The sequence below is a fragment of the Pararge aegeria genome, chromosome 6 (genome assembly GCF_905163445.1).
Source record: "Pararge aegeria chromosome 6, ilParAegt1.1, whole genome shotgun sequence".
NCBI classification, from domain to species: Eukaryota; Metazoa; Arthropoda; class Insecta; order Lepidoptera; family Nymphalidae; genus Pararge; species Pararge aegeria.
In genome coordinates this window covers 6,626,566-6,640,966 of record NC_053185.1, presented here as the reverse complement: position 1 = coordinate 6,640,966, position 14,401 = coordinate 6,626,566, and the positions used below count along the sequence as shown (strand labels likewise).

General features: G+C 35.2%; 1 protein-coding gene across 12 annotated transcripts in view; it reads left to right on the top strand.

Moving 5' to 3' along the window:
* LOC120624366 (CAP-Gly domain-containing linker protein 1) overlaps nt 1–14,401 on the top strand; it is a 70,107-nt gene that overhangs the window by 43,900 nt on the left and 11,806 nt on the right. For 5 of the 12 annotated variants that reach the window (XM_039890858.1, XM_039890860.1, XM_039890857.1 and 2 more), the window contains 6 exons: nt 617–706; nt 1,466–1,618; nt 1,736–1,972; nt 2,043–2,232; nt 2,327–2,546; nt 4,770–4,823. In XM_039890858.1, the coding sequence (XP_039746792.1) occupies nt 617–706; nt 1,466–1,618; nt 1,736–1,972; nt 2,043–2,232; nt 2,327–2,546; nt 4,770–4,823 (944 nt within the window). The remainder of the gene's footprint in view (nt 1–616; nt 707–1,465; nt 1,619–1,735; nt 1,973–2,042; nt 2,233–2,326; nt 2,547–4,769; nt 4,824–14,401) is intronic. The other 7 variants (XM_039890866.1, XM_039890864.1, XM_039890862.1 and 4 more) reach the window with 3 other exon arrangements.

Below are 14,401 nucleotides of genomic sequence, written 5' to 3'. Positions count from 1 at the left end.
ACAATTAACTCTATTGTATTGAGAAAACAATTGATGTGCTTCTTTGTCTTCAAACCGGTAGATTTTTAAAATTAACTAAAGTTATTAAAAAACATGTATCAAAATCATCAATTTTATGATCGTAAAACTCGTGTGTTTTTGCAAACAAAAATAAGACATAAAATGTATGTTCGAATAAGTAGTAATTCGATAACTTATAGGCAATCATGATCCCTCCTCGACCACATTACATTCCATCATGTCTCTGATTCTTTATGTCAATAAGGTCGTAACTACGCGTAAAATGCTTTTATTGACGTATCATTTGATACCTCTTCATTCGAGAGCGGTTCAGCACGACGTCACTAATTGTATTTTACATAAATTATGATTTGAATGCCATAGGGAATAAAGCTGATCGTAAATAACAGTCTAGCTGAATCGCAATTGACGAAATTTTTACACAAAATGATCGTACTTTAAAATGCGTTGCTTGCGTCTCATCTTATATGCAATCAGGAGCCGGCAGAGATTATGGTGGAGTGGTAATCTGAATAAAAAAGTATTAAATGTGAAGCATGGTAGTGTGCTGATAGTAGTGGCTAATGCACGTGTGTGTCACTTGTGTGCGTCACAGCCAGCAGCAGATCGAGTGTCACATCCATGGACTCGCTTTGGGAGAAATATCCTCGACGACTCAGTGAAGCTGGCTTAAGGCGTTGCTCAGGTAAGAAAACCATTACTGATTGGTCCATAACAAAACCTTAAAAATCGTTTTTGGGCTATGTATATAATTTTATTCAGACCACTTTTAAGCATTAACTTGTTTTACTTAATGTAACTTTACGAGAGTTTTTCGTCGATATATTCTACAAAATTATAAAATATTCAACAAAGCCTTATCAAACTTACACTGAATTAAAATTCCTAAATATTTTTGTTAATTGTTATGGAGCAATTTGATTATTCATTTTAATCGTGTTCATTTTCACGATCGTTTTGCACTGTTACACATCGCATATACACTATATGTTTTTTTTAATGTTATGTTCAATGTACAGCTTCTTTGTATTATGCTACGAGTATGTGCTTGTTGATTGCAATACAGTTATGTCATTTGTGCCTTGTAGATGGTTTTCCCACACTTCCAATGTCAAATGCAGTTTGTTACTTCAATTATTATCACGACAAGCGAAAGTTCACAGGTGCACAATTTACAAGCTATATGCAAACCGGAATGCAAATAGTTCCGTAATGGCTGCTGCACTTACATTAGTAATATTCAAGTCATGTGTGCATCGTAAATATGTGTGAAGAATGGAGAATGTGAGGGATATCCATATTCAACTGACTATAAACTTCAGTCCTTGTAAAGAAAGCCACTTTCTTTTGAATGTTTTCTCTTAACGGTGCATATCGTAAGATCCGTGGCATTTACATAATTGCTTTAAGTTACGTCTAATCTTTTGCAATACTGGAATTTCAGATCACAGTGTCGTGCTAACTGAGGACACCGACAGTTTTATAATCGGCGAACGAGTATGGGTGGGTGGCACTAAAGCCGGTCAGATCGCTTACATCGGTGAAACACAGTTCGCTCCGGGCGATTGGGCTGGCATTGTTCTTGATGATCCTATAGGTATGCAACGTTCTAAATAGTTCAAAATTCTCTACTCGAATGACTTGCCAAATGCCAAAAACTAATTTTATTTCTTTGAAATTAATCTTTTGGCTTTAACGTATTGGACTTTTGCAGGTAAAAATGACGGTTCGGTAGCTGGTTTTCGTTACTTCCAATGCCCCGAAAAACGAGGTGTATTTTCTCGTCTCACTAGATTAACGAGAGAACCGATGATTAGTCATGCACCACACGATGCTTCTCCAATTTCCGACGCCGGAAGCGTGTTTGAACGTCCACCTTCGGGGTCAGCGAGACCCAGGCGTACACTCTCGCCGAACGGCAGTGTACGAAGCATTGTCAGCAGTAAGATGAGTATGTAGACTTCCAACTTTACTCAAATAAGTTTTGTGTACCAGATTATTACAAATGATTACATTTGTAGATGCTTCGATTTCGACCACCACAAACGGAGACCTTCGCCTTGGCGACCGAGTAATAGTATCCAGCAGCAGGGGCAGTAAGGCCGGCACGTTGCGGTATGTTGGTGTAACTGAATTCGCATCCGGCGTCTGGGGAGGTGTAGAGTTGGATGACCCTCTAGGGAAAAACGATGGTTCCGTTGATGGAAAAAGGTAGAGCAACAAACTTCCTTATCTAGACATTTTAGTGAATTCTTAGATTTAGTTATCAGTTAGGTATTTTATTTAATATGTGAATCTCTTACAGATACTTCGAGTGCGCTCCTCGTTTCGGTCTGTTCGCGCCAATTTCCAAGGTGTCGCGATCACCTTCGAACCGGAAACCCGGGGCCTGCGCTATTCACAGCAATGGTCGTGCGACGCCTCTGCGCCGTTCCAACTCGCGCGAATCGCTGACATCGCTCGGAACTTCGATCGCGTCTTCCCGACCGGGGGTGAGACTCGGGGTGACGTCGCTGGGTGCTCAGGTAGGCTAGCCCCGCGCGCGCTCCGCAGAGCCGCCCTCCCTCCGCTCGCCGCGCCCTCCTGTTCGGCCTCACCGCAGCGCTCCCAGCCTGCTCGATAAGACGCTTCTCGTCAAACATGTCGAGATGGACCGCTGCGCCATCATCGCTCTGCCGCAGCCGCGGGTCTACTATGACATCATATTTCGTAATTCCAAAAGCGACGCACTCATTCCGCGTAGAATGAATGAGTCGCTGCCCAAGTCGTGGCGCTGCTCAGAGAGCGTGCTGAGCTTCGCGACGCCGTCGGAGCGGTCTCGTCGCAGTGTGTCCAGCACGAGCAGTGCGGGGTCGGCAGGGTTGCGCGGTGGAGAGGTGGTGCGGTGGGGAGGGCGGCCGGGAGCCGTGACGAGGGCCAGCCGGGGTCCGGCTACGGACCTTTTCGTGGAGTTGCCGCCGTCGCGCAATCACTTCTCCGGCTTTGGAAAAAGCTACCACTTCTCTTGCGTGTCGCCCTTCCAGTTCACATATCCCTACGTCGTCTACATATGAGCTTAATATTCCTGTCAGTACTTACTTTATTTATAATCGGCTGTGGTTATCTCTATTTGCATTCAACGCAGAAGTACAAGAACACATACTTATTGTTAAAACCTCACGCATTTCGTTAAGTTGATTTATGATGCAATCCTATTTAAAACTCAGTTTCTGTCCTATAGTGGCTATCTATGCCTTTTCGAATAATTTTGATTTACTTTATTATTTATATGACAAATTACTTCAAAACGACAGGTACACGCAAGAGTAATGGTGGGTAGAAGTAGCTTTTCGTTTGCATGTTTAGTATTTAATTTTGTTTGGTCTGTAGCTGGCACACCCTTGGTTTGGCCCTTGTGTTAATTTCTTTTTTTATCATTTACGATGCCTAATTTAATATCGATATTCTATTGACGTGGTGAATCACGAGTGATTATTTATTTCATTTATTATTTCATTATAGTTCCTCATTATATAATTTTATAGATATGCTTTTCAAAGGTGCTTGATAGCATTTAGTTCAATATAAACTTTATGAGACTGCAATTATCGTATTTTTATTATAATTTAACTGTGATATTACGTATAAGAGGCTGCCCTGTAAGGTTATTAAAAAAATATATGTAGGACCCACGGTAGATATACAGTTCATATGTATTAACATGTTTTATTTTGCGTTTAATTTATTTTATATTAAATAATCATCATTAATTAACATTTGACAATAATATTTTGCCAACACAAACACCGGATGATTGTGTCGGTTGTACAATTCTTATAATTATAATTTTAACTATATTGATATTATTCCTACCTATATAATCTTTATTATTCGATTGGTAGGAAACTTAACTTACACCATGACATCGCACTAAGTGTACGAAAAGAACATTGTTGGTAACAGTAACTATTTCCCCAAAGACATTCACGTTTATATCGAAGTAGTTCATTAATAAGAAACTCTTTTTAAAAAATCCTGCAGAAAAGTTTATTTCACTACTTTGGTCGGACGTATCCTTCATAATTGGATTTATCAGGATTTATCATTACGTGCTGTAGTAATATCACGCTCATGTGATAAAGATAGGATAAAGGCCAATATATATTTGGCGTATAATTATTATCTATATAAATCGACCAAAAAGTGACGACGTTACAATGAACGAAAGAAGTGAAAAAAAACAATAACGTAAAATATATAAAAATGAATAGAGTAATAAATACATTAGCCTTTTTTGCTTCGCCGTAGTTGGTATAAATATTTTTTTTTATTTACATTTATTTATTCGCATTAATTACTATCATACAGCACAGTGAATTAATTTCCTGTACACATTTTTGTTGCTAACCTATTTTGAATGTGCGTTTTCAATACATTCAATAGAAAACTTTTGGTGACCAATAGTAAAAGAAAGGTATACGTTTTCAATAGACTAGTTTAGTATTCGATGTTACCGTGCTTTCAACTTAGACTGCATTGTCAGTTTACCTTAAAGTGATGGAAAGAGCATCTTGCAAAAGATATAAAAAAATTGTTTGGTCATCAAAAGTTGTTTTCACATTCGGTGTGTATACTAAGCTGTTAGAATTGAGTGCACTAACGTGTGTTGTTTTCATGTTTTGCGCGCATGTGCACGACCACTAACGTCACGTCACGTCATGGTACGTCACGTCACGTCACGGTATGTCACGTCACGTCACGCGCGACAGCGGGCCGGTCCACGCGCGTCATCTACCCCAGTGTCGGCGAAGAACGCGTTGCAGGTACAGTACGCTACTATTGCCGCGCGGTAAATCAGGACGATCGTGTGTCACACCTCAAATATACTGGTATAGTCTCAAACATTACTATGAGCATCACGATAAGCACCCGAACGCAGAGTGTAACTTCCATCAAACAGATTATCGGAGGATTACTTTATATTATTATCTTCCAATTATCTAATTGTATTGTGATACTATGTGAGACCTTATTTATAATGTTTGTGAGTACTAGCGTGAGTACCATTCTTTGACAAATTCAGCCAATTGATTAATAACAAAGATATAAGTAAATATAAAGATTAACTCCATGATGTTATTTTGATAAGTCCACTGGTATCCTTTATTCAAATTTTATTTATTTTCATCGTTGTTATTCATATGCATTAAGAGTTTGCATTTTTTCATATGCATTCACTTTAAGAGTTCATATGCACTAACTCTATCCCACAATATCTTATCCTTGTCCACGAACACTGTGCTCAGGACCAAACTTGAAAAAAAAAACAGTTGAAAAAGGAAACAGTGTCAAAGTATAGCCGCCAAACGTGCCAATTTAGTAGCCAACTAATAAGGACTGAAAATTATAATTAAATTTTTACTATCAGACAATATTTTTTTGGTCCTACCTAGGTAAATTAGGTATAATTTCCTAAATTCAATTCTTTAAGTCCTTCTTGGTTAGAAGAAGAACAATAAAAGGAATTACCGGATTGGCTGGTAGTTGAAGAATAGTCTACTATTGATTTATCTTTTGAAGTTTAACACACGATTGGGTAAAACGAGCACCGCACTTCAATAGTGGAATTCTATTTTTTGATTGTACTGCATCTGCAGCACATTTTCAAAATCGAAGTTTTGTGACGAATCCGTCAGCATGATGTAATGCATTTAGTAGGTGAATCGACAGATTTTCTGTTGAAACAAACTTAAGTACATAACTACTGTAGTACTTACGTGATAGGCACACTTCACAAGTTACGAGTATTGAAAAACTATAACAGCAAAGATAAGTGTAACTTACGTACTTATCTTTTTTAAATTTCGTGTTCATTTATACTCCTATGAGGAAACTTGGTTATAAATAACGTAGAATTTACGACTATTTAGTATGGATTATTAGGCACATTTTCTCATAACGCTTTGAAGTTGAAGTTTTTCGACTGAAAACCACGGACACTTACATCGTGTGCTATCTCGTACTTACTACTTATACCGAGATTACCGGTGAAAAAAAACTGTGTTCGTACACAACCTCTAATATAACATGACAGAAAATCTGTAGACACCTACACAATAATGTAAGGAGTGGAAACTTACAACAAGATTATTTTGTTCATTGTTAGTTTTACATTGACGATTGAAGTGTTATTTATATACTTACAAACTAAAATAACGTAATATTAATCAATACTTTTTTACAGATGCCTTATTAGTTTTATAATATATCATAGATATTTGTCAATTACCGCACATTAAAGTACAAAATATGTAAGCTTTTTTTTTAATCATGTTCCAATATTTCCATTTTATCTTAGCGACGAAATGTATCGAAATGTGATCAAACTTTCAAAATAAGACGAAAATGCTTTGCCTTGCAATGCAACACTGTGATATTGTTTGGTTTTGTAATTATTAATAATGAAAATTTCACGTTCCATTTGTTTTGAACTTGATTTTAATGATTATTTATTTATTGTTATTATTAATGTTTTAATTTTAACAATTCTTACCAGTGCCTGGAAGTTTTGATAATATTCATAATCATATAAGGATTACTTACATTATATATGAGTATTTCTTTATGTTAGATTAGTTTACTTTCTGACTTGTATTTTTTTTAATCTATAAGATGACTACTTAATAGTAATGTGGTATGTCTAATACACCAACTATAATATTTAGTGTAACATAGTTTTTATGATAGTTTGTAGTTCGTAATATCGTGGGAATGATGTTTAAATGAATCGATTCACGTATTTAATAAAGCGTAACGGACGTACTGTGTCTTATTATAATCCTTCTTTCTTTTCTCCCCTTATTACTGGACTGTAAATAATAAATATTTCCTAAACCTAACTGTGTTGTTTTATTATACTAAAAGCTGTAAACTTGCTTGGTCGCATGCGTATTATGTATGTAAGTTTTTAAAGGGGCTTTTTACGTTTATCCAGGTGTCATATCAGGGTCAGGTCCTCGGTCAGTGTTTTGTGTTTTGTCAGGCATAGAAAATTCAGCGGTTAATACCCAGTCTTTGAGTCAATATCCATGATGGGAGTTAGTAGTTGTTTAAATGAACAATTACAACAGTTAAATTCTAATGATAGTTCTAATAAGATTGGTTATTAGTTTTTTCGTACGCTCGCGAAATATTGTTGAAATAATTAAAATAACCGTTGCCTTATCGGCCGGTGGTAATCAAACCATAGTACGCTACTATGACAGATTTCAAAATCAACCAAAGGTTTAGCTTGTTTGAATTATTTTACATTAAAACTAAACATTCGGATTATGCCCTGACGTACACACACACGTGGACACTATCAACCTTAACTCTTGTTTTTTTAACATGTATGAATATAAAAACACGTACTGGGATGATTACCCCGAACCTATTTTACTGGCTCGGAACCCTGATCCTTTTATGTGTGGATAGACCCTTAAGGGTGGTTGGGTTATTCCTATTTCTCTTTACGATGTTTTATATTTTTCCTTGTTTTTAAGTAGGCTCTTCTTGACAGTGGATATAAATAATGTAGGTACCTAATTGAAAACTAAATAAATAATTAATAACTAAGAGTATAAAGTATTTGCCCAGTTCCTGCGGGTTTTTATTTGTATATAGACTATGGCATACCTGAAATAAAATCACTTCACAATAAATAAGTGCTTTATTAAAATCTCTCCAATAACTCTTCTCCTTATCTTAAACCTATTACAACTAGTACTGCACTGTCACATATCTATTTTCTTCTCAGAAACCGGAATGTGCGTTTTTACATACAATTTGTCCAATAAATATCCTCGGCGAATCAGCAAGAACTGAGATTCGCTATAATTTGTTAAAGTTGTGTCGAAGTAGGTACCTATTAAGAGCTTAGTAAAAAATTATGCAAGAAAATTCTAAAACGGGTAATAAGAAGAGATTACGTTACTTAAGTCGAGGCTTAAGAAGTCTTTTTGTTTGAATGACGTCGTTCCTAAGCAAGTTTCTCGTTACTCGAAAGAAAATCAGATAAAGGAAATAATTATCCGCTTGTTCTTGAAAGATTTGCTCTTAGATACACTCATAGACTAATTTTACCTACCATATTTACATGACAAAGGTAAAACGTAAACTATGTATCTACATGCCTATGTATCTACATGCCTATGTAAAACGAATTTCTCGCTATTCCATTATAGTATAACTAGAGGTAAGTAAGTGCACGGTGCATTTATCTAATATTCGAATTCACTGCGCCCCTAGTTTAATTTTATACTACAACAAACTTAAATGAGAGTAAAGTAAATAATCTTTGTATGGAATAATTAATCTTTGTAAAGTTTTACTTTATTTAAACTAGCGGTTGTTCGCGACTTCGCCCGAGTATGATTTTGTTTTTAAAGCATCCCGTACGAACAGTTTATTAGAGGGATATTGTGTGGCATTCAATTTAGGTGATGCCTACAGATATTTTTTTAATTGTGTATATTTGTAAAAAAAATCGCGTGTAATGATCGTGTATGATCAGTAACTTTGTCATATAAGTGTCTTTCAAAACCATTTTGCTTAGGTGTCCCTATTTTTTAAACTCGCGATAACTTCAAAATTAAATGTCCGGTTTGCAACGAATCAAAAAGTATTTTACTGCTATCAAATAACAATAATGATAAAACAATTTATTTTAATATAAATTTGTACTGTGATACACAGTGGGCTACAGTAGAAGCCCAGTTTTGTTTCTACCGGCGATCTAATAAAATTTTAGAACACAAAAGCTGTTATTGCGACTTAACCATGATAGTTAGATATATTCCCTCGCGGACTTTCTAGTGCTAGGTTATAGTAAGTAATTTAATCATGCAATACATAATTTTCTTGTAGAATCAATAGTTTTCACAGCGCACTCCAGCTAATGAATTTTACAGGCAAAATTTTTGTACTTTGCAATTTTTATTTTTAATCCTTATTGCAATTTTCTTAAGGATCTCCAATTTTTTGAAAATAAATTATAGCCTATGTTACTTTATGATAGTTTAGCTTTCTTCTGGCGCAGAAATGGTTAAATCCGGTGTAGTATTTCAGGAGCCTATTCGGTACAAACAAACAAAATATCTTTCATCTTATAATATTCGTATGGACTAGCGGTTGCCCGCAGTTTCACCCGCGTTAACTATGGGCCGTACAGCGTACCTCCCTCATAAAAGTGAAACAAAAACATTCTTCTTCGTCAGTTGGCTGCTTTGATGTATTTGTTAAAAAGGCTCTTAGGGTAGAGGGGTAAAGAGAGACCCAGACCTAGACTCTCACATCAAAATTGTCATGAAACTAAGGCTTATCTAATAAAAAAGGCGTGGTTTTCCTACATTGGAAATAAATAAAAGATGAAAATTCCATAAAACCTAACTGTTTTATTTCTCTTTAAAGTTATTTTAGACAGCAGTTACTGATTTGTCTTTTACTTTGTTTCTCTTTAAAATACATTAGTAATTTAAAGCTTTGTGAAAATAATATAATTAGAATACTTTCTTATAATCTGGACACATGTATAAAATGCACGTGCTAGGTTAAATTATACTTAAGCACATAAGAAATATAAACTACGTAGTGGCTACGTCAGTTATCTGCTTACCTATGTCAATTACCGATTTTCCTCAACAGTAGTCACTTGTTGAAAAGGTTTTTTTAGATGTTTTACCGCGATATACCCAGCATACTTAGGATTAAAATAATTTAATTGTAGAGTCAAAGTCAATTCAGTCAATATTTATTCAAATAGGCTTCTGGATGGCACTTATAATTCGTAGGTATATTACATACAAAAATTTGTACGTTGTAGTGAGATGATGGTGATAAGTGAATCTTTGAATGGGGAGTGCAACCGCTCTATCGATCGGATATAGCTTTAAAGGTTATATAGATTCCAGACGGCGGTTCACTCCCTCTGTTGAATTTGGCAATCGCCCAACTGAGCCTGAAATTCAGTATTGCGTTCGTTCTAAGTTCATTGAAATAAAAATACCACTGCACCACGCTGCATGCGCGTTGGATGTACCGCAAATCCCGTGTGATTACATTTTAGTTTTATGATTCGTTACACTTTAAATTCGTTATACTCTCGAGTCCGTAAAAGTCAGTTAATTTAGTAATATAATGTAAACTATCAAAGCGCAGTTTGGGGCCAGCCAAATTAAATAATTGAAAGAATTACTAAGACTTAGGTTAGTAGGAAGAGAATAGTAGGAAAACCAATTTAATTCGGAATGCTATTAGGTATATAAAAAAAACATTTAAGTAATTTTAACAATTACGTTAACATTTAAGAAAAACAATATTCAATTAGGTATTTTTTTCGGTAGATAGTTAAATATTTTTTTTTAAATTGCGTATGGACTTCGCTTGTGGAGTACGACGAGTCATTAAGCATTTCCGCAAAGGCCAATATTATATATAGCTTTTCAAAAAAAAATGCAATATATAATATGCGATTTCAATGTTAATAACTGACTTCCAAGAGATCCGTGTTACTGTTCTCACAAACTAAGCTACGTAAAAAACCTAGCCTAAATTTGGATTTTTTTTAATGTATTATCGTATTAATTATTAATTTCGTTTTGAGCGGAAAATAAAGCAATGATTTTCCTCTAACCAATTTTGTTTCTACTACATTTTGAAACATAATTTTACCTCATACCTTGACTAAGTTCGTTTCATTATACTTTCAAGTTCACACTAATCCTCAGTTTAACAAGTTACATTTGTGGGTAGATAAGATAGATAGATAAACTTTTTATAGCACACAATGAAGATAAAAAAAGAAATAGGAAAAAAACAAAAAACCTCAACTGCATAGTACTTCTGCTAGAACACATAATATACCTATTGTATTTTGACGTGATAGTTGCCATCCTTTCCCCCTTAAAGATAAGAAGATTCCGCTTTGAGCGCTTTGAAGTAAAATAACAGTAACTATTTAGAATTCAGTTTTAATTACTTGTGAGACTTCACAAGTAATTAAAACTGAATTCTCGCATTTTTGCATTTCCTTTAACTCGGGAAGCGGGTATTCTTGAGAGGCGTGGATATTCGTATACTAGCTATCTAGGTAGCTCCTTTTTACCTCCGTCTAAAGATTTTCTTTAGCCTTGGAGTGTTCTTCGCGCAGCTCAACGGCAATTTCGCACGTGAATAAAGCTTTTTTAGTGCCTTCGTTTTTTTCCTAGTATTTTTTTTTTATCTAACCCAGATTCAAAATGTGCCACAAAGGAAGGTTTACGATTGTCTTCCCCTTTAATAAATATCCTGAATTTATTCACTTTATCTTTCAAAAAAACAAGATTTTGGAGGTTTTCCTGGATTAGACAGACAGACTTGACGTTTCAAAGGTGCTTATATTAGGCCTACTTGAAATAAATAAATTTAGAAATTCGGATATTTTTTAATTTTGAAATTAGATTGTTTTTAAGAAATAAAGAAATAAGATCCCAAAAACATATCCTATATTGAAATAGTATCAGAGAAGTCGTCTTAAGTCTGAATCTTGGATAACTAAAACTAGACGTACCTACTAAATCCACGCTTTATTATTCCTATTACTACATTATTAAGCTCCCTTACTAAGAAATTCTGGGTGATGTCATCTATAATGTAACCGAGTTACCCAAACTCGGTTACCTTTTTAAGGTAAATCAGGGCATAGATTACAAGAATTTCTCATATCATATGATACTATATTTGAATACATAATATACAAACAATAGAATATTATGTCGAATATGGTAGTTTTGGGTGTATTTTGCATATAAAACCACGTCTTACGGAGCTCAATTTTTTAGATACAGCTAGAAGAAAATCAGTCCGAACCGAATCTCTTTTACTTAAATTACTTTTGTACCGTTGTTTTTTTCCCCAGAACTTTGTTGTTTGCTAAAGAATAGTGTGTGTGTGTTTACTTACGGCAGGTCTTGCGTAATATCGATTATAATAGAATCAGCATAAAGATAGACATTACGTAGAAAATTAGTGGCTAACACAGACATGACACGAATGTAGGCGGGTGATAATGTGCTAGCATAACTCCTGTAATAGATATGTACGATCACGTTTCAATTCCATATTAGCGTTTAGGTAATATCTAACTGCCTACACGTAGTTTTTCATATATACCTAATTGGTAGCTTAAAGTCATAAATTTTAATACTACGCATCGTAGGGTTGTACGTAAATTCCTCTGCATCTCGCAAGATATCCGGTTGAAATAGGCACAATCAAGTGCTAGACTGGAATCGAAATTCTGTTGTCATTACAAAAGTAAGAAGACCTCTAATTGACTTGATTTTGTTGGATACCTACGCAGATTGAGTGATTTCAATCACTCAATCTGCGTAGGTAAGTAGAAAGGAATCTTAGAAAAAAGCGTAGAAAGGAATGAAATATAGCTCTAAGCACAACGAAGTCCAGGTTCAGCAAATTAGAACGAATTTATGATATATCGAGTAGTGTTAAGTTAACTGAAAGTTGTAGAACTGATGCACTTCAATTTTGTAGCTTGACTTTCCTTCTTAATCTGATAACTGTGAACATATTAATAAGTAAAACTGCATGTATCTTTAATCATATTTTACTTCACTACTGTGTTCATCGTATTACTGTGATTATTGCCCTGGTTATATCTAAGGCACATTTTGTAATGCATTAAGAAGTAGGCACCTTCACCGTCTTAACAGTTTCAGTTTCAATGTTTGTCCCATTTGAATGAGTAATTAATGAAAGATAAATTTATTTTGCAAAACTAAATAGTTCGTTTACATTATTTGTTAAAAAGTACGCATGTCTTTAGGACATGAAATAATTTTGTATTAAGTACTTATCTTACAATAAGCGAAACGAACGAGTGAGCTAGTCTTTGTCCTAATTTTCTCTTCTATTACATTGCCAATAACGTACTCTTTTGGTTAGCTCTAATTGAGTGACCTGCGACACCTATTTTTATCAAAACGCATTCAACTACCTCCTTTTAGTATCTTCACCTAATCAACCAAACTAAAAAACGATAGTATAATGTGGAGGTTTCATTAGACCACCTGAATAACTCCATGCAGATAAAGATCTAGAACGAACAAGTGGATAATTCGGCGAAGAAATAAAAGAATTAATGTGTTATTTTTCGTTCTATATGCAGTGACGCAAAATATATTGTATTATTTGTATCTAAAGATAAATAAAGGATAGTAATTATTGTGCAAAACAGTAATCGTACCAATCATATGAGTCATAAATTATTTATCATTCAAAGTATTTTGCACTGAAAATGTATCGATTTACTTGTGTTAGATAGATATATAGCTTGACCTGTAGGATAATCTTTTGATAGAAACACGTGTTCATAGTCCTAACACATACCAAAGTAATTATGCTCGTCACATCTATCGACTCTTTATTTGAGGGTGATCAGTAATAATGGACGCTGGAAAAGCATTCCAGATCATATTTAAAAAAATAAGAATGCGAAGAAGCACTTTAAATAGGTATATCGTACAATATCAACAACATGCAGTCCAAACGCTTGTTAGTTTAATGTAACGTGAAAGAATAGATAGGATAAATTAATGAAAATTTCGTGTTAGATTAAAGCTCATTTTCCTCAGAGTAACGGCCGTAAGAAAGTCGTATCGAATTTGCATCTCAAAACAGTCGTTTTAATTGATATCCTAATTTGATTTAGGAACGCATGAATTAATTTTCGGAAGCATGTATTGTAATGTCTCTTCCAGCATTTATTTAATATGTTTGTAACTCACTGCTTCTCAATGCAAGCTGCACTAATGAAGATGAACACGTCCGACAAAGCACCGCCCTGAGGCGTAGGAGTTAAGCCATGTGCCTGTAATTACTGAACACAGCAATGCTACTTGGCGGTGATATGCCGTGTCGTGATGACACATCAGAAAACCGGTGTCACCACCACGTCTTGGCTCGGATGTCGTAATTCCTGTCTACCCGTCTACCCGTGGTGATTATGGGCAAATCCTCCCGTTGGGAAAGGCCTTTAGCCCATCTATTATAGGCTATTGGAGATGTGACGAGGCAGTTCACCAAAAAGGACCGGAATGCGGGTAACTCTGACACACTGACTGTTCTCGCGATTTAAAGAGGATAAAACCCTACCACCAAGAAGAAAAAGATGGGCATAACTCCAGTAACGAAAACAATCCCAAGAAAGGTTTACTTCCGCACGGGACTTGTTTGTAAAAATATGCCAAAACGTAAACAAGACTTTCTTCAAGTTAGAAGAATACATTTTTATTTAAGCTTTAAAATGCATTTTCGCACCCCGAACAGAAACGGTGCTGCTTTGGCTTCCCTGGTTCTAGAGGTA